This window comes from Pseudopodoces humilis, chromosome 8, assembly GCF_049639895.1.
Source record: "Pseudopodoces humilis isolate 2021_Gansu_Grassland_sample_001 chromosome 8, ASM4963989v1, whole genome shotgun sequence".
NCBI lineage: Eukaryota > Metazoa > Chordata > Aves > Passeriformes > Paridae > Pseudopodoces > Pseudopodoces humilis.
Genome location: NC_142207.1, coordinates 15,482,049 through 15,501,771, shown reverse-complemented (window position 1 = coordinate 15,501,771; position 19,723 = coordinate 15,482,049). Strand labels below are relative to the sequence as shown.

Sequence of the window (19,723 nt, the reverse complement as noted above, 5' to 3'; positions counted from 1 at the left end):
TTCCTACAGATCTGACAGTGCCTGGAGCAGCACATCCCAGTGTGGTGCCAGCTTGTCCTTCCCCTTGGTGGCATGAAGAGCTGGGAAGGATGCCCAGGTTGCATGCCAGCCTGCCTTGCTTCCTCTTGCACCAGTTGCATCCCTGGTAGGGTCTGTGCTTTGCAGGGCAAAACTGTCCTGTGAAGCAAAGCTGATTTCCATGCTGCAATTAGCCTGGTTGCATTGGTGTGGCATTTCCCCAAGTAAGTGGGGGTGAAGTGAGGCAGGAAAGTGCTCAGGCTGCAAAGGCTCAATGCTGTGGTGAGCTCCCATTTTCCCATGGTGATGCTTAACCTAAGTTCCTTTCTGGGCTTGTTTCATTATGCTTTTGGGATCTTGCTCACTCTGACTGGTCTGAAATCAGCCTTTGGTAGCAGGAGGATGACTGACACTCTCTACCACTTCCCTAGAAACACTAGGGTTAAGCACTGAGTCCCCTTAGTTAAGCAGGCTGCCCATGTCCTCACAGGATGCTGGAGAGTTCTGGAAGGCCCTATAGATCTCCCATGCTTTCTGTGCACTTACTGGGTCTCCCCTTGGGGTGCTGAGATGGCAGTGAAGGCAGAGGGGCCAGCCCGAGGGGGCAGCCCTGCTTCACCACTCCAGTGCACTGCAGTAGAGCTGCAGGGGTGGAGCAGGCTGGGCCGGGGTGGGTGACCCATTCCCAGACAGACCATGATACTCCTCCTGCTGAAGTGTAACAAGTCCCTTTGGAATCCTGGGTCGTCTCTGGCAGTCAGTGATGGAAGGGACGGGTTAGCGTTGGTGTGGGGCTGTCATACATCGCAAGGCTGGGAAAAGCCTGTCAGTGTCTGGAGGGCAGCACCCTGGGCAGGGGGGACAGAGGGGTGAGCAGGGGAAGCAGGTGACAGGAGAGAGGAGCATGGAGACAGACAGACAGATGGATGACGGTCCTGTGCGGGGGGACAGTGACCCACAGTGGCTGCTGGCAGCTCAGCAGTTTACCCCTGGGGACATGGCATCCTCACTGCCCAGGTTCCCTCTCCCTAATCACTCCATCTCAAGACATGGAGGTGTTCAGACCCCTGGAACTGCACGGTGGGGACCTCTGGTTCTGGGGAGGCGGCAGCCCTTGCTCCAAGTGGGTAGATATGAGCCAGGGTAGGAGCAGGTGCCAGGAGCCTGCTGTGGTTGGTGTAACGTGGGGCAAGAGAGAAATAAAATATAGGGGGGGACAAAGTAGAAGGAAAGGAGGAAGGGATGGGGAAGCATGAAAGGATGGTACCTAATACCCTGCCTTTGCTTGTCGGGACAACAGAGGAGGAGAGACCCATTGCTCCAGGAGAATTGTGCCAGCTCCCAGCAGGAACACAGAAGGACTGGGCAGAGAAATGGTGGCACCTGCCAGGCAATGGCTGCAGAAGCATCAGGGCTGAAGATATCTATCACCTGATATGCAACCTGGCTCAGTAGGAGACCACAGGGAGTACCACACACTGGAGCAGGGCTGAAATGGGGGGACAGGAATTGTAGAGGCAGAGAAGAAAAGGCAAGAAGGAAAGCCACAAAAGTGCCAGGAAGGAGGAGGGGAGCTGAAGGCGTGTCACAGGCCTAAAACGTTCACCTTGATGGGCCATGACAGGTTTAATTTCCAGAGTACAATCATTAAAGTGATGGATGGGAGGCGTTCATCTCACGCCTGGTGCACTCAGGCCCACCGTGGCTGCAGGAGGGTTTGTTTTGTTGCTGTTATTTATGAGGTTGTTTCTGGAGGAGCCAGGCACTCGTCCAGAGCTAGGGGGACAAAGGAGGGGACGCAACTGATGCTGGAAGAGTTAGAGTGCTGATTTACAGCTGGGCTGCTTAGCTGGATGACTCATTTGTAAACATCGACAAATGCCATTAAAGCTGCATCTCCTTCCTGCCTCTGCCCTGTGCTGTTTGATGTGGCCAGCCTAAATCTCCACCATAGCACTGCCTGTGCACCCCGGAGGCACTCCCTGTCTTTCCCCACTGGAAAAATGCAGGTCCTGTCTCCTTGAGGGTCACCCAAGGCACTGGGAAGATGTAGGACTGTCCCATAGTGATGGCTGGTGGTGGAGCTCCGTGAAAATGATACCTGATGGGCTCTTTCACCCAGGGCTCCCCACCCTCTGTGCCTTTGCTGCTCTTGGCCCCGTCACTACTTTTGGCAGCCGTAACAACAAACCAAGGAGCTTAGGGTGACCCGGTCCCTTTACGGTGTCACTCCATCCTATGAGAGCACTCTCCACCCTGCTGCAGCCTGCAGCCTGACCCCTTGCCACCCTGCGATATCACGCTGTCCTCACTCATCCAACCGATGCACACACGGACTTCACGGCCCCTTTAGCTGCCTCGGCTTTATGCTGCCGCCCACCGCTGGACTCATCCTCAACACCCCTCATCCCACGCTCTCTCCTGCACCCCCGCATCCCTCCCTCTTCCACCCGCTCTCCATCTCCTTGCCCCTGAACTTCCCACCTGCCCTTGATCTCGGTCTCCCCCCTGCACTCCTGAGAGCTCCTCACCGGCCTCCTTCACCCCTCCGCGTTCTCCCGATCTCCGCCCGCCCGTTCCCTCTCCGGGCCCGGGCCCGTTCCACCGCCGCCTCCCCGCGCGTCCCTCCGCCGCCCCCTGGCGGCCGCCGCCGCCCGCGCCAATTGACCCGAGCCGGCCGCCGTTGTCGCTGCGGGAGCCGCTGTGTCTGGTCTCCGTGGCAACGCGGGCCGGCCCGCACGGCGCTGCGGGACCGGGACCAGGGCAGGGACGGGACGGCACCGAGGTGTCCCGGGCTCCCGGTGCTTTAGGGAGCCGGGCTGGGATCGAAGGAGCCGGACTGGCCCGTGGGCAATGGTGACTCAGGGCCTGGGCTTCTGCTCCGCTCCCGGGGCAAGCAGGGTTATAGCGGAGCGGGCCGTGCCCCAGGGAGCTGGAACAGGGAACAGGGTCCTGCCACAGTCATCCATACGGGGCTCGAGCGGGCAGGCCAGGTTACAAAGGCCAGCTTTGCTGTCCTGTGCTCTGCGGGCCGGTAGTGGGCAGGGCTGTGCTGTCCAGCGCCGCGGAGAGCGCTTCCACAGGAGCTGGGCTGGGAGTGATGAGCCGCAGGACATCGCTGATCGGGACAGCCGTGCTCTGTGCAGAGGGCTGGGCTCAGCCGCAAAGCGGGGACACAGCGGGGGCTGCTCCCCTGCACGGAGGAGGCTCAGCGCCGCCAGGAGCCTGAGGAGGGGAGTCGGGTGGCTGAGAGTGCCCGGCTCCTGGCAGCAAAGGCTTTGTGGGTGCGGGAGCAGCACGTGTGAGGACTTTTTCCTCTTGTTTCTCAGATGCTTCCTCGGGTGCACGACGAGCCCCAAAGCTCTGACTCTTTTCGGAAGAGTGGCTATGACAGGAAGGTGAGCGGAGGAGCAAAGAGTGCTACTGACGTGGGTGGATTGTCTGGCAGGCAGGGAGAGGAGAGAAAGAAATAAACGTTTAGCCTTTGCATCCGTCGTTCATCACACCTTTTAGTATCTGCTTTTTGGGCTGTGGCCAGGAGGTGTCCTCTCTGGGCCCCGGAGCAGGGCTTTTGGAGAGGCCCGGAGTTTTGCCGCAGGGTGGCTCCTCTCATCCGGTGCCAGAGTCAGAAGCCTGTAGCGTAGAGAAAAGGCTCTTTGAGTGATTTCTCCTCTCTTCCTCCAAAATGCTGCTTGCTCCCTAAGGTGTCGGCAAGAGAGGCAAAGAAGAAAGTCATATTCTGGGGCATTGAGGTGCCTGAAACACTCAGTTGGCATGGCTGGGAACTTGGAAAAGAGATGATCAAACACCTGACCTTGAAAAATGTACATGGGAAAGCCCAGAAGCTGAGTTACAGGTGCGTGGGAAAGTTTGTTTGTCTTTTGTACTCCTCGTGCTGTATCAGTCATATCAGCACCTTTTTATAGATTCACCTTTCCTCTCTCCCCTTGGGTGCTGTGCTGGAGACAATGTGTGCACCCTTATGTTGCAGGACAGAAACCTGCTAATTCAGAAACACAGGCCTTGTTCCTGGCAAAAGTCTGTTAAATGAAATGCCTTGTTTTAAATTCTGTTTTGCTGATACTTCTGTCTGTGAGGCATTTCCAGTCTAGTGAGATTTTAATTGTGGATGTATGCCAGCCAGTCACTAGTATGACCTAAAACCATTGCTCCCGGAGTCCCTTTGGATGTTGAGCCATTCCAGCAGTTCCTGTAACCCTCCCTGCTGTGAAACTCAAATGTGTCTACCCTATATGTTTTGCTCATACAGCATGTCCTGAAAACGTAAAATATTGTTCAAGGAAGGGGTAGGTACTTAGAGCTGGGGATAGGTTTTCTGGACACCTGAGTTCTGTCCCTCTCTACTATTTTGATGCCAAAGTACCCTTGAGGTTCAGTGTGTAAAGTGCTTCTAAATTGTGGGGTCTGGAGGTGTTGGTTATTTATTCTGTTTCCTGCTAACTTAAGCTCCCTATCCTTAGACAAAATCTCTTGTTTTGATTTTGTTATCTAGCTCTCCTTCCACGCCATTCTTCTTCACTGTTTTCCCGCAGCTGATTACTCTGAACCCTGGTATGTCTGTAACTCTGCCCATCGTTTTCCGGCCCAGTGAAAAGGTAAAGTAGCAACATCACAACTGCTCTCAGTGCTCAGGCTGCATTCTGGGGGAGGACAGTGGGCCTCTGCCTCTCTTGTCCTTTCTGATTTGTTTTCACCTGAATGCATGAGTCCTTGGGGAAATTTTAGCATAGAAGGAGTGGGCAGAATGACCTTCCTGTTCTCTCCACATCTTCATTACCTGAGGGAGCCCTAATCCTTGACTTCTCTGCAGAGTTTGCCAGTAGTTACGAGAGGAATCCTCACAAAAATTATTCCCAGTTTCTCATGTACTACTTTTACCTTTCAGCTCAGTAAGATAAGGTGCTTAAACTGTCCACACCTGGTTTGAGCCCAAGGGAACACATCTGGGTGGTTTTACTGCAGAACCCTGGGTTGAGGGACTCACTTTCTGCCTCCGAGGAGATTCCGAGGCCTCTACAGTCAATGGCTACCAGTTTTCTAAGGGGATATGTCAGGGGCCTCCCTTCTTTTGGATGGAGGGTGTTTCTTTAAGCTTTATTTTAAACAGCAAAGATTTTAGCCAGGCCCTTTTCTTGATTTTCAGGTTGTTTGTAGTGTCTGTCTTGGCTCTGAGTGTTGATCTCTGGCTCTTGTCAATAGCTGTATGTCTTTGATGTGTATCTCTGTCCGAGCCATAGAGCATGGTCATTGGACAGATTCCCAGTACTCTGCTCTCTTGGTGTCATGATTTTCTGATGACTGTTCAGTGTTTCCTTTATGAAATAAGCTACTGGCCTTGTTCCATCTTCAGTGAATAGTTTGCCTGCAGCACATCAGTTGCTAAAGCAGCAGGCTGCCTTTCTTAGAGAGAGCAAGGACTGTGTGTGCTGCAGTGTCCAAGGTCTCCCCTTACCTGCATAAGTGTTACTCAGGAGGGGTGATAAATGGGAAGCATAGAAAACACATATCTTTCAATTCCTTCTATCTTGGCTGGTTAGCAGATGTCCTGAGGCTATTTGTACACAGTGCTGTCAACGCTGCATCTTTGTGTGTTATGTGCTTGGATCTCTAGCTGACAAAGCATTTAATCAAAGATTAATACTTCTGTGCTCATGGAGCTCAAAGAAAGGCTGTACATGCTTTAGTTCAGCTGAATTTGAATCTTGAAAATACTGAAAGAAATCCATCTGCATTGAAACAAACCAGGTGAAACTAACGTGGCCTTCAATTGCTCTCCATGAGGGTGTTTGTGTGTTCCCTGACAGAGGACTATCCCTGAGTACCTTCCACACTGTCTGCCTTTCCTGAGTGATTCATATGCTCTCTGTCCTGCACAGAGGCCCCCACTGCTGCCTCTGTTGCCAGCATTTTTTTCCCCAGCACTTGCAGAGGTGAAGGTGACAGATATTCACGGGTGGAGCTGCAGCACCTGCAAGGTGGAATCCATCTAAATGCTCTCCCTTTGCTTTTCTGTGTGCAGAGGGATTATGAAGACCGCATCCACTTTCTGAAAGCTGAGGGTGAGTTCTCTGTTACCCTGCGTGCTATGCTTCCACGCTTCTGTCTGTCCATCCCGGCCGCTGTCCAGTTGCCTGTCTGTGCTATCCACAATGTTACGGAGGCGACGTTTCCTGTGTGCAACGTTGGGTGAGTGAGAGGTGGCTAAGCAGACACTCTTTCTGTTTTGTCAGGTATTTTTGCTACTTTCTTGGACTCTCCAGTGAATGCAACTCATTCCAGTGGTTATTAGTTCTGTTGGCTGCCTGAACAGGGAGAAAACTCTGCCTTCCCTAAGGTCTCAGCAGAAAAGGCAGCAGAATGGTTGTTCAGGTCACTGTGGGCACATCTTGGCATCTCACATCTGTTTGTTGCCAAAATATGCTGAGAACCATTCATGCACAGGAACTAGGTGGGGACAAGCACAGTGTCCCACTGAGAGCATCCCACATTCACTGGAGAGACCTGGGCTTCCATTTAAATGAAGGCAACCTGCCCAGCATGAACAGGGAGGGATGAGCTACCAGCTGGAAACATTTTAGTTATTTAGGAGCAAGGATGCTCCCAGTTACCAAGGTTTGTCCTATTTTAATGAGGAAGGATAGTACTGCAAAAAGGAATGCAGTGAAGTTCCCAGGCAAGGAGGAGGTGTACTTCCAACCAAGTGATTCCAATCATTTCAAGTGTTTCAGTGTCCACTTGGGGAAATAATCTGTTACAAGTGAGAGGCCCAGGAGGTTTGAGGATAAGGATGGTAAGCAACACACAGCTTAGATCAACAAAACAGTAAAGGCTGATGGCATATAATGTTCTTTGCAGAAATCAAACAAGCAAAGGAGGCTCTGGAAAATTGAAGGAGATATTAGGGAAATAGCTCAATCCTCTCTTCTGAATTGAGAATATAACAGAGGAACAAATGTTCATTTGGAATTAAGTAGCTGCAAATTTAGATGCAGGAAAAGCAAATACTTAATTGGAGAGCTGATTTGCTTGCTATCACCTTATGGTCATTTTTAAAGTTCTTAGCTGTAATAACTAAGATTCATTAAAGTGTGAACAGAGCATTTGCAGAGTCTAGAGACAAATTTCTTCACAGCATCACATATTTGTCCAGCTACATTTGGGATTCTTCTGTTCAGCACTGGTTGCTTCACATTCTGACTGAATAGCCTATTGGGAAAGGTCCATCCTATTGCATAGGCAGCAAATGATCCATTGACCTGCTTAAAATGTATCTCCATTTCCTAGTGATCTCGCTAGTGTCTTTGCCTGGGAGACACCAAGCCCTTTCTCAATGATTCCTGACAATGACACACTGAACCCAGGTGCTGAGCGTATGGTCAAGGTAATCTTCCAGCCCAAGGTGGCCGGGGTGCATGATGCAACAGCAACATGCTGGTTTGGAGGTGAAGTGAAACAAAAGAGGACAATCCAGCTAAAAGCCCTGGGTGAGTCTTTCTTGTATTTAACTTTCAAAGAAATGTGTATTACCCCTAACTCCAGAATAGCATTCCACAGGCATACATGGAGGGCCTGCACTCTGATTAGCACTCTGTGATTAGCAAGTAAAGCCCATGGTTTGAAAGTGGCCTGTGAAATTTTCTAATATACTTTTGCCAGTTGACAAAAATTTGGAAGTGTTATCTGAAGAGGCAGGGGTCCAATATGCCCTGTGGCATGCTTTGGCCAAACCAGCATTTCCAAGGCCTGTTTAAGTTGATAGATGGGAAGAAATGAGAGGAATTCACTGGGAAAAGCCTCCACAAACTCCTGGCTTTGTCTGCACTCAGCATCTCCTGTCTGTCCCTGCTAGACAGAGAAGCAGAGGGAAATTTCTAAAGCTTTCTGGATGCAAGTTAAAATAAGCAATTTCATTATCAAGTCCTTGCTTGAAGTGACTTGTGTGGCCACCGACAAGCAAAAAATGTGATTCTGAGTTAAGTAAATTAGGGCTTGAAGGGAGCTTATTTGGTTCAAAACAGGGCCAACTTTGAAGGCAGATCTAACTCCAGAGTTATCTGAGGTTCTTCAGAGGCTTGTCCAGTTGAGTGTTGAATATCCAAGAATGGAGGTTCCATCTGTCTTTCCTAATCCAGTATACTATTCTTTTTAACAGCCAAATACCCCTGGCTGTATGTGAGCGTGACAGGAGGGCAGTCTGAAGGTGTAAAGCCTGGAAAGTTTCAGGATGTCCTGTGTTTTGGATCAGTACCAGTGGGGACAACTGTGGAGAAGTCTGTGGAAATCTTCAACATGTCTGTGGTATGAGGAGAGGGAGGTTGACTTCTTGTGAGAAGCTGGCAAGCTGACATATTTCTCCGAAATATGTAGTCTTGTATATCTCCCTTAATGCTGCAATGATAACCTAAGTGTGAATGTGAATGAAGCAGAGGTGATGAGCCTTCCCCTACCAACCGTGCCATTCACCCTTGCCTTCCAGATACAGTGCTGGCAACTTAGCCATTTGCATCGTGGTATTGCAGTTTCCCCCTGCTTCCCTTCTGTGTTTGGTCCAGATCAGGCAGCCATGTCCTTCGCATCCTGCAGCTCTCCTGTTCAATCTGGACAAGCCCATCAGTCCTGTGTGGCAGTTGTGTCAGTTTTAATTGGTGTGTGTGTGCATCCTGGGCAACTGATGGATCTGTCCTCTTTGGACTGCAGCCCAGTGAATTGTTCAAAAAGTCAAATGGATTTGGGCACCTTGTTACCTGTGCCAGCTCAGCCCATCCCAGCCTCTTAAGCATTGGATGTACTCAGAGACTGCTGACATGGATGACAGCAGTGCTGACTCCTCCACAGGCCTTGCAGCTTGGGAGTGGAAAAGACACACTCATTTTTGTACTGTTACTATTCACATGGCAGTGGTGCTCAGCATTGCCAGGCAAGGATTAGGACAGTTTTATAAAGGGTCTTGAGTAAGGTATCAGAGCACCAGCTTTTTTTTTCTTGGGAGAAGAAGACCCATAAACAAGGTAGAACTGTGGACAGAGGGAAATGAGTTACCTGCCTGCATGTTCCCCTGGTGACAGCCAGTCACCTAGGCTATTTTGTCCCCTAGGGACACCTTGAGCCATTTTTCCACTGACTAGGAAGGGTACTCCAACCCCAGAGATCACCAGGAGTTTTGCTGTAGCCTGCTGATTTCTGAGCATGTTGTGAGCATGTTGTCACCCATTCTCCATCAGAACAAGATGGCAGAGGTTTGCTGCACAACGATTCTGTGGTGGCCTTGGTGTTCTTGGTGGTGTTCAGCACTGCTGAAAACTATAGCACTTACCTGATTAGTGTCCTTCACTCAGAGCCATCCTGGCTCATGTTGGCTCCTTTGTTAACCTATTTCTTTTCTACTTGTAGGTTGATGCACCATGTACAATAGAACGAGCAAAAGACCCTCTGCTTTGTGATTATGTTTTCTCCTGTAATGTGTCCTATGGTGTTGTCCCTGCCAAAGGGAAGCTGGTCTTGTGCATACAGTTTCAGCCTCAAGTAGTAGGAGAGCACAGTACTGACTATTTCACTATCACATCTGCTGGATACCACTTGGAGACTGTTCTGAAAGTGGTTGGCTCATGTAAAGGTACCAAAGCCTTTCTCATTTCTCCCTGTCAGCTTCTTACCAGTGGAGGGAAAAGGTTAGTGCTTGGGAAAGGACTAGGAATTATCATAGCCTGCAGTCACAGACTAAACTCCTGCTGGGATTCTGGCTGTCCCTGGTGTGCCATTTGGGATTTATGCCTGTTTTAAGTGAATGTCCAACTGTTTGCTAGGACTAGTGGTTTTGCTGAAGAGTTGAATCTGTTTGGGAATATCAGTTAAGTGCAGAAGTGTCTTGTGACATGTTGGAAGAAACAGCTATGACAGGTCCAGGATCTTTTCTTGCATGTTGTGCTAGGTCCTTCCGTGTCCCTGCACCAGTCTTCTGTGGACTTTAACTGGATCAGTGTTGGAGAAAGTTTGATGCAGACACTGAAAATCAGCAACACATCAGATGTCCCGGCCTATTATCAGTTCGATATTGATTGTGAAGGGAGCGTCTTCTCCTTGGATTGCCCCTGTGGAGTCTTGGAGGGCACAACAACACTAACACTGAAGGTCATCTTTCGACCTACTCACCCCATGAATTATCACCGCAGAGTCGTGTGCCTTGTCCACCACCAGGTATGGGAGGCAAAGGGTAGTTTCATTGCTGTGATACTTTAGAGACATCTTCCAGTGTAATCCAAGAAGACTGGCCTGTCTCAGTGGTCCCTGCAATCTCTTCCCACTGCATTTTCATTGATACCTATCATAGAATTGTTAAGGTTGGAAAAGACCTCTAAGGTCATTGAGTCCAAGCATTAACCCAGCATTGCCAAGTCCACCACTAACCATGTAGTGCCTCATCTACATGTCTTTTAAATACCTCCAGGCATCACGATTCAACTGTCAACCTCGGCAGACTGGGGTGACAACCATTTTGGTGAAGAAATTTTTCCCAATATCCAATCTAACCACTGCCCAAACACAACTCGAGGCCATTTCCTCTTGTCCTATCACTTGTTACCTGGAAGAAGAGACCAGCCCCCACCTGGCTACACCTTCCTTTCAGGTAATTGTGGAGAGCAGTAAAATTCCCCCTGAGCCTTTTTTTTTCCAGGCTAATCACCCCCAGCTCCCTCTGACATTCGTCATAAGATTTGTGCTCCAGAACCCGCACCAGCTTCATTGCCCTTCTCTGGACACTCTCCAGCCCTTCAATGTTTTTCTTGTACTGAGGGGCCCAAAACTGAACATAGTAGTCAAGACATAGTCTCACAAGTGCTGAGTACAAGGGGACAACCACTGCCCCAGTCCTGATGACCACACTATTTTTGATACAAGCCAGGATGCTCTTGACCTTCTTGGCCACCCAGGCCGTCAGAAGGCTCTCTGATGTTCAGCTGTTGTCAGACATCATCCACAGGTGCTTTTCTGATGAGCAGCTTTCCAACCACTCTGCCCCAAGCTTGTAATGCTGCCTGGGGTTATTGTGACTCAAGTGCAGGACCTGCACTCTTTTTTGAGCAGAATCCCCATGGTACAGGTTCCTATCAGCAATAGGACATGGACTGTCAGTAATGCCTATGGATAGGGTGAGGTGCATCCTTAGTGATCTTGTCCATTTAGGTCTCTGTCCTAACTTTAGTTTCATAGCTATTCACTGAGTGCCTTCAATTTTCCAGTTTCAAGAAAGTTCTTGTCTCACATTGAGACATATAGTAAATGGCAGCCTGAAACTGCAGATGCTAAGCCTTTCCCAGGCATAGTTTTGGAAGTGAGATACTAGTATAATGTAACTCTTAAAGCAATCACAGGACAGTTTGTTTCTTCTGTCTTGTGTTTTCCCAGAAACCCATGTATGTGGACTTTTTTGGTACCTGCCATTCAGATACAGCTAAGCCAGTCACCCTTCAGGAAAGACACCTCTCCTGGTACCGAACCAACATGGTGAGGGGACTGACCTTCTACCCCCCTGATATCCTGAGTATGATGCTGAAGGATGGGAAGTTGCAGATGGATGAAAAGGGAGCCCTCATGCTGCCCCCTGAGGTATGAGCTGCCCCCCCTGGAATCTAAGACACTTCTCTATATATCCTGGGTATCTGTCATACAGAAGACAGATCTAGAAGGGCTTGCTAGTGCCAGACTGATTTCTTTAGTATTTCTGCTGTTGATGTTCCCAGCACACACCAACACTATCTTTGTCAGCTGGCTTTTACCCTAACTCAGCCACAAAGCTTCTTTCTGGCTTTTACTCAATCATGGGGTCATATTTTGCTTGATCTTCAGTTTCAGATTGAGGCTTACAAACAGAAGCCTCCTTGAAGCCTACACTTTGAGCTGTCCTAGGAACTCTTACTGAAATGCATCTTGCATGCCTTCTTGGTCATGAAGACAATCAGTGCCTGGTGTCTCCCACAGGCACACTTTCCCTGCTCACACTGAGATATTTCCATCCTGTAGATTTCTGAGGACCAGCCGCCCAAGGAATACTTTGAACCCAATGCTATGACTGAATATTTCTACGATGGTGTAAGCAGTGACCTGGCCTCATTTCCTGCTCATGTTAGTGTCAGCCCCAGAGAGCATGATTTTGGATGCTGCATACTACCACACAAGGCAGAACCTCTTTCTCTCTGTGTGACCAACCATACCAAAGGAAGTATCATTGTTGCCTGGACTCCAAACCATGGCAGTGCCTTCCAAGTGCACCCCAAAATCTGTGATATGCCACCACTGAAGTCTTCAACCTTCCGTGTCTTTTGCAAGCCCACTCAGCTCAACAGTCTTTATGCAGCAGAGCTGGAAGGTTTTGCTGTTTACAAGGTTAGTAGGAATTACTAAGACCAGAGATGACCTAGCAAGCAACTGTTTGCAGAATAAAGTATTTTGGGGGGGTTAAAATTCAGTTTAAATCCTTAATTTTGAATTTGACAAGCTAGCACCTCTATTAACTATTTTGACCACTGCTTTGATACACTGTTGGGTTAAAGTTTCTCTTTCATCTGTATCCTGGCAGAGAAATGACAGAAACAAGTCACAACTCATGCATGTGCGCAGTACACTTGCTCTTACCCCTAGGGAACATGAAGCATGGTACACCTCACTGAAGAGGAAATTACTATGAATTATTGCACTATTAGTGTAGATGTGAGCCTGCACAAGAATGGTTATTGTGGCCTGGGTGATGGGCAATAACTTGGTCATAGTGCCCTCAGCAGCTTTACTTGTGGAGGGCCAGATACAGTCGCTCTTCTCCCAAGTGACATAGAATTCACATTGCACGAGTCTGCAGTTACAGGAGATTTAGCACCCAGAAATATCCTGGTAAGTAAAACTTAGCATTACAAGTCTCTCTCTCTCTCTTTGTTTCTCATCTGGTACTGGTCAGTCCTTCTTCCCTGAAAATGTCAATTCCTTAGCCCCAGGAATGTCATTGAACAAGCAGCTTCTTGATATAGTATGTACACTTGGTCTTTTCCAACTCAGATTAATCTGTGATTCTGGGAAGTTCTTGACACACTCCCTGCACACACTGTGCTGTCCCTTGTATGTCTGCAGGTGATGAGACACTACACCAACATTGAGAATGATGCCACCATCTGTCCATCATGGTGCCTGACTGTGAGGCTGAGAGCACACACATATGAAGCAAAACAGGAGCACTTCATTCCACAGTACATCCTGGATGTCCCCAAAGTGTGTAACAGATTGGCCTCTGGATCTTTGCAGAGACACTCAGTGTTTGTCTGAATTCTTTACTTTGTCTCCCATGGCACTGAGATGTGTCTTTGGTGGTTTCTGATAGTGTGGAGGCTTTTGCTGTGGTAGTAGTATGTAGTATGCTGTTTCTTCTGCATTAGCTTCCTAGCCTCCACCACGTCAGATGTACTGACCATCTCATTAGCTCTGAGAGAAAAGCTGTTGGGATCAACTTCCTTGCTGTTTAGGTGGACCTAGACATTAATAAGGGTGTTCAGCTCCCTCCCAGGAGCCTCAAAAACTCTGCATGCACTTGGGCAAACAAAATCCTCACTTACGAAGGAGAAGTGGTTGTAAGATAGAGGAGAAGATTCTCTTGAAAATCTCTTATAAAATCTCCTCAGCTAATCTAAGCCATGCAGCCTTTATTTGATATGCATGAAGTGGAGCAAATTCTAGCTTGCTGGAATTCTTCATCCAGGATGTCACTATTTATGCAGAAACTGCAGGCAGCAGCAAGCAGTTCGCTTACTGGATGGGCATAAAGCATGGCATGATGGAAAACAGCTTCACCAGTCCCATGAGCCCATGAGGGCCACTGTGGGAAGGGAAAAGACCATCATTTGTGTACCCTTGGGTGGTTTAATTTCTTTCCTTGAGAAGAAGCAGTTAAAAAGTTCTCCATAGTCTCAGGATAGTGCTTATTGGAACCTGGAATTGAATATAGTGAAAACTTTTTCTTTAAGCTGGTTTTTAACCCAGTGAAAACAACCCTTCTTGCTTATCTCCACCAGACTTTTCCTCCTGTGGTTTGTGATACTGATAGCTACTGCAGCATGCTGTTGTGCAACACAAGCACCTCTTTGATAACCTTCAGTGTGGGCCAAACTGCCTGTCCCTCTGTTTTGGTCAAGCCCAGCTCAGGACATATCATTCCAGGAGGCCATCAGATTTTCTTTCTCTCCACTCACCCAGTTAACACAGTCTTCCAGAAGCATGCCCTGCCTTTGGAGCTGAACTCTTACCCTGCATACACCAAGGTAAGGAGAGGGAAGATGGTGAGCAAAGTTTTGTTCCCTTGTAGTCTTCTGTTTTCATGGTGGCTTGCACTGTGATGCCTATTACATCTCCTAATGGTCAGTTAATATTTTGCTCTTTGGAAATAGGAATGAAAGAATATTTTCAACATTTAATATGGAGTCAGCATTGCAGAAAGAAGGCCTTTGTGGTGCCAGACATCCCGTACCCCTTGTTCCTTGCATTTCCTTGTCTTAGAATACACTGTATTATGCTAAGGGCCTGACTTGACTCTACAGCCTAAAGCCCTTCCCCTCCTTATTATGATCCAGTTTGCTCTTGCTTCTTTCTTGGAAGGAGCAACATCTTTGGTTGAGCAACATCTCTGGTTCCTCCAGAGGTAGCTGAGACTAGTAGCTAATGTCTGTTACTTTCTCTGTTAATTCCACAGGAGATTGTTCTGCAGAGTTGTGGGCAATCCCTTCTTTTGCTCTTAGAAGGTGATGGAAATCTCTACTTCAAGCCTCTCCATATAGGGACCTCCTCTAAACGAATGTACACCATTAAAAACTGCACAAGGCTGCCCGTGGTTTTCACATGGAAGATCCATCAGTCTGACAGTAAGGTTCTGTCTGTCAGCCCCACTGAAGGGGTCCTCCAGCCCTATGAAGCCATGGTAAGTTCAAGTTCTACCAAAGTTGTAGTTTGCTCTCTACAATACAACCTCAACCTGGCTTTGAATATCTGGATGTTCATTCCCAGTGTGAATCTTTGACACAGATGGAGGTGGTATGTCTGTAGGGAACTAGGTTAGCTGTAATAGAGGAAGGGACTGTGCGTTAAATGCAGTTGTTGAGGTGTTTGGGTTTATCTCTGGACTGGAGCTCCTATGAATACTTTTCCCTCTTGTGATTGCAGGCTCAGGCATGGACTTTTACTCCTGACAAGGAAACCAAGTATGTGCTGCGAGCTATGGTATTTGTGAGGTGGAAAAGCCCAGACCCTGTGTCTTCCAAAGGTGTCCATTATGTCTTACGGGTCATTGGAGAAGGGGCATTGGGCTCCATGAGGGTAAGGAACAGGGGCCCACTGAGTAGTACTAGAGGGGACTAGGGTGGGATGGGGGTCTTGGACTTTCCCTTTTTGCACAATCTGTACTGAAGGCAGCCAATAAGGATTTCACAGAAAAATTCCCAGACACTGTTTTCAGTGTAAATGACAGTACTCATTCTAGTGGCCTAATGGCAACATATTGTAAACATCCTGCCAGTTCAAATATGACCTTAACAAATCGTCTGGGATTGCTCTGTTCCAGTCTAAACCAAGCAAACCATTTGGCTCCTTTGGAATCATGGTTCTCTCTTCTCATTCTGTCTGCTCTTCTTCCCCATTTGTTTTGCTGTTAGGCTGATTTGTAAGTGCAATGGATCTTTTAAAGTGATATAGCACCTCCACCTGGCTTTCCTCCCGTTATCTACAGGTCTGTGCAGCCACTTTCTTTTTAGTCAGGTTTCTTAATGAACCAGAGATAAATAAAATAATACTTTGTAAGTCATTGTCCCATGTCAGTCATGTTGATTGATGGGTGCTTAGTCATTTTAAATTGTATGTGAGTGCACAGCTGGCCAAAAGAGAAGGGGACTTTTTAAGCAGTCACAAAAGGGCCAGCAAATATCTCTCAGCCTTGGCCCAAGTGCAGTTGGCCAGCTAGTGTTCTCACAGCCCTGGGTATGCTACATCCTACCCAGCAACCAGCCTAAAAAAACAGTAGGAGAAAACATTTGGAAGAGGGATTGAGTCCCTTGCAGACCTGTTTCATATTTCATCATGCTCCAACTACCTGAAAGGAGTTTGTAGGGAAGTGGGTGTTGGTCTCTTCTCCTGAATAATAAGGCAAGAGTAAATTACTTAAAATTTTGCCAGGGGAGGTTTAGATTGGATACTTGGAGAAATTTCTTCAGGAAAGGGGTTGACACTCATCGGAATGGCTGCCCAGTTAAGTGGTTGAGTCATCATTCCTGGAAGTATTTAAAAGACATGTAGACGTGGTACTCAGGGACATGGTTTAGCGGTGGACTTGGCAGTATGAGGTCAATGGTTGGACTCAGTGATCTTAGAGATCTTTTCTAACCTTAACAATTCTATCTCCCAGGGCATGCCAGGTCCTACACAAAGCAGGGAGTCCTTTGCACTGCACTACATGTGCCAAGGGATTAGCGTGTGGTGAGATAAGTGGTGGCTGCGCTCAACCACTACGCTTGACATGTTAAAGTGACCTCAGCATGGTGGGTTTGTATTCCAGGCACAAAAGGAGCATCTGGACCTTGGAAATATTCTAGTTGGTGATCAAAAAAGTTGCAGCATTGTACTGCTAAATGATGGGATCTGTAACCTGAATTACGTCCTCAGTGTGGAACAACTCATCACAGGGCCCTGTGACCCTGAGGAGGTCTGCAGCGATCCACTGGGTACTGTAAAGGAATTAGCATGGGACAGGACCTTAGTTTTCTCCTCTTTTCTCCAAAAATCAATCTAGTATTAACATGGAGGTTGGACTGCTTGCTGGCTGGCTTGCACTGATTCTCAAACCTTAAGTTGTCTGTTCCTTTGCATAGGAAATGACTTTTCCATCTTTCTGGAAAAAGCATAATCCAGAGTCTGACAATTGAAGTTAGACCAATCTGAACCTTGAAATAAGATATAATTTCCCAGCAGAAAAGGAAGTTAAATGAAGGACCTCACCAGAAGAAATGGTGGAGCTCAGCTCTTAGCTGCCTTTCTAGAGGATCTCTGGTTGGGAAGTTCCCTGTTCTTTACTGGCCAGAGGCAATCTGGGTACTCCTAATGAGATGCCTACAGTTGTAGTCTGGGAATCCCAAGTTCATCACCTGAAGCTAATCCTAACAATTAGGCAAGGGGTGGCAGTGGCTAGAGTGCAGGTAGACTTAGTGATCTGTATGCCACAACATGTGTGGTGTAAGAGACAATAATGCCAAGAGCTTATGCCACCTCTTGTATCCCACAGCTCTAGAGCTGGAACACTCTGGAGGAACAATCCCCGCAAGATCAAAAGCTTTTTTCCAAATAAAAGTAAGGCCAGCCCGTCGGCTACATTACACCTGGTCAATCAGATATGCTATTTGCACACCCAGAGGTGAGATGGATGTTTTGGGATGTTCAGAAGTGGGGGATGGTGTTTGTAAAAGAAGAGACTAGCAAGACAAGGACTTTTCAGCTTGGAAGGTGAAAAATGTAAAATCATATGAATGATAGGGATAAGACAAGATATAAATGTTTATGATTTTTTCAGTGTGAAAACAAGGGACACTTTATAAAATGATTAGGCTTTAGGCTTAAATCAAAAAAGGGTGTTTTCACATAGTGCAAAACTAAATTGTAAAAATACACTGTTGAAAAGGATCATATTCATAGTCTTTTGGGGATGTCTAAATGCAGAAATCAAGATACAACTAGAAGTGGGTGGTTTAGGGGTTTTGAGTGGCTGCCAAAGAAAAGAATTTATACTGGCCCATTCTTCCTTTCTTTGTTCTTGGTAGGGCCTCTTTCCCCTTTGCTGCAATCAAAATGACCCAGGCATCCACCCCTTAAATGATGCATGACTACTTTTTGGTGTTTCTTTCTCTCCCAAGCTGCAGATCTTACAAGCACAAAAGAGGAGCAGCAGCCCCTCTGCTGCATTGTAGCAGCAGGCGTCTACCCAACTTTGCGCATCACAGATGCTTGTACAACAGGGGTTGCCAGCAGTATCAGCAAGTTGCACCTCTGGAAGCTCTTCTCCTTGGATGCACTGAATGAATTCTTGGAGCGAGACCCAACTCCTGGCGAGCTCACCTACAAAGTTCCCACAAGGCACAGGTGAGATGAGGAGATGGTTCAGAGGATTTTTGAGTTCCTTGCATGAGCCAGACAGATTGGCATGTGTTGTAGCTCCCTGCTGTGTGTCACCCTGTTATTCCATCCTAACTGTTGCAGGCAGTTGCTCCTCTCCACTTTTGTGCTTGAGCTTCCTTGAAAGGAGCCACAGAAACAGAGAATAATTTAATTGCAATGGACCTCCAAAAGTCTCTGGTGTAGCCCCTTGCTCAAAGCAGGGACATACAGATCAGGTTGCCCAGGGCCTTACCCAGTTCACTGCTGAGTATCTCTGAGGATGGAGAAACCACAGCTTGTCTGAGCTCCTGTTTAACCATTTCCATGGTAAAATCTTTTTCTTAGTATCTTATCAGAATATCTTGTATTGCAACTTGTGCAATTGCCGTCTATGAACCCTTGCTTCATAAGGCTGAACAAATCCAGGTCTCTTTGTCATCCTTGTAATCACAGAATAGTTTGAATTCGAAGGGACCTTAAAGATACCTAGTTCCAACCCTTCTGCCATAGGCAGAGGTGCCTTCACTAGATCAAGTGCTTGGAGCCCCATCCAATCTGGCCAATGTGCTCCAGCCCTCAGCCATTTTAGTGGCCCTCCATTGGGCCTGCTCCAGTATGTCAGTGACTTCCTTATACTAGGGAGCTAAAGAGAGAGTTCAGGCTAAGCTGAACTCTCTTATGTCACTCTCATTACACATACATAAAAGATTTTTAAAAGAAAACCAGAAGGTCTGCCTTATGCGCAGTATCCTTGCTTTCAAAAGGGCCAAGAACATAAGGTCAGACAAGAATTATAAGGAAGACAGCCAATGTAGAATGACCCTTCCTCCTGTTTCGGTTTAATATCTTCTTTCTCTCCTGTGAGCAGCACATGCTTGATCCCTCCAGTGTATACCCCTCTCCTGCTGGATTTTGACTTTGGGTCTGCTCCAGTGGGCTCAGAGCCTACCATTGTGATGCTTCTGCTGGAGAACAAGGGTGTCATACCTGTGGACTGGTAAGCAGTGCTCAATGGAGCTCAGCCTTTTGGAGGTCTGGAAGTGCTCAAAGGGCTGTGAGAAATTTTCAGATTAGTAGGGTGGGTTTTGTAGGTACAGCTGCAGCTGAGATCTGTTGGTGAGTCTGGGTGGGGAAGCGATTGGTAGGAGCTGCATATCAGACCTGATGAAATGTGATGTAGCCACCAGCTGGGCTAAGCCCATTTGGATTGAATATGCTGACCATAGCCTTGGGGAAGTTGCATATCCTTGTTGCTGACCAGCTGATTGGTTCCCTAGGGCCTTCTTGTTTCCTTCTGATCAGAAGATGGACATGGAACGCTGGGCAGAAGATGCTGACTTTACCCCCCAGGAGCTGCACCAGATGAGAATTCAGGATAACCAGCTCTTCAGTGTTTCCCCAAAGTCAGGAACACTTCTTCCAGGGCAGGATAAATCTGTCCAGCTCTCACACAGGTGATGACAAGTACCTGTTCTTCAGAGCTTCGTGCTATGTGCCAGAACATCACATGCCATCAGTC

General features: G+C 47.8%; 1 protein-coding gene across 2 annotated transcripts in view; it reads left to right on the top strand.

Annotated features, from left to right (window-relative positions):
* The first annotated feature begins 3,045 nt into the window (after positions 1 to 3,045).
* CFAP65 (cilia and flagella associated protein 65) overlaps positions 3,046 to 19,723 on the top strand; it is a 31,499-nt gene continuing 14,821 nt past the window's right edge. For both annotated transcript variants that reach the window (XR_015773091.1, XM_014249266.2), the window contains exons 1-19: positions 3,046 to 3,416; positions 3,723 to 3,874; positions 4,532 to 4,634; positions 6,059 to 6,225; positions 7,324 to 7,523; positions 8,192 to 8,337; positions 9,430 to 9,652; positions 9,968 to 10,233; positions 11,443 to 11,643; positions 12,058 to 12,420; positions 13,156 to 13,293; positions 14,091 to 14,336; positions 14,765 to 14,989; positions 15,232 to 15,384; positions 16,616 to 16,781; positions 17,339 to 17,467; positions 17,964 to 18,189; positions 19,073 to 19,201; positions 19,482 to 19,658. Coding sequence is in view for 1 of the 2 variants with exons in the window: in XM_014249266.2 (XP_014104741.2) it covers positions 3,348 to 3,416; positions 3,723 to 3,874; positions 4,532 to 4,634; positions 6,059 to 6,225; positions 7,324 to 7,523; positions 8,192 to 8,337; positions 9,430 to 9,652; positions 9,968 to 10,233; positions 11,443 to 11,643; positions 12,058 to 12,420; positions 13,156 to 13,293; positions 14,091 to 14,336; positions 14,765 to 14,989; positions 15,232 to 15,384; positions 16,616 to 16,781; positions 17,339 to 17,467; positions 17,964 to 18,189; positions 19,073 to 19,201; positions 19,482 to 19,658 (3,479 nt within the window). In the remaining variant the exon portion in view is untranslated. The remainder of the gene's footprint in view (positions 3,417 to 3,722; positions 3,875 to 4,531; positions 4,635 to 6,058; positions 6,226 to 7,323; positions 7,524 to 8,191; positions 8,338 to 9,429; positions 9,653 to 9,967; positions 10,234 to 11,442; positions 11,644 to 12,057; positions 12,421 to 13,155; positions 13,294 to 14,090; positions 14,337 to 14,764; positions 14,990 to 15,231; positions 15,385 to 16,615; positions 16,782 to 17,338; positions 17,468 to 17,963; positions 18,190 to 19,072; positions 19,202 to 19,481; positions 19,659 to 19,723) is intronic.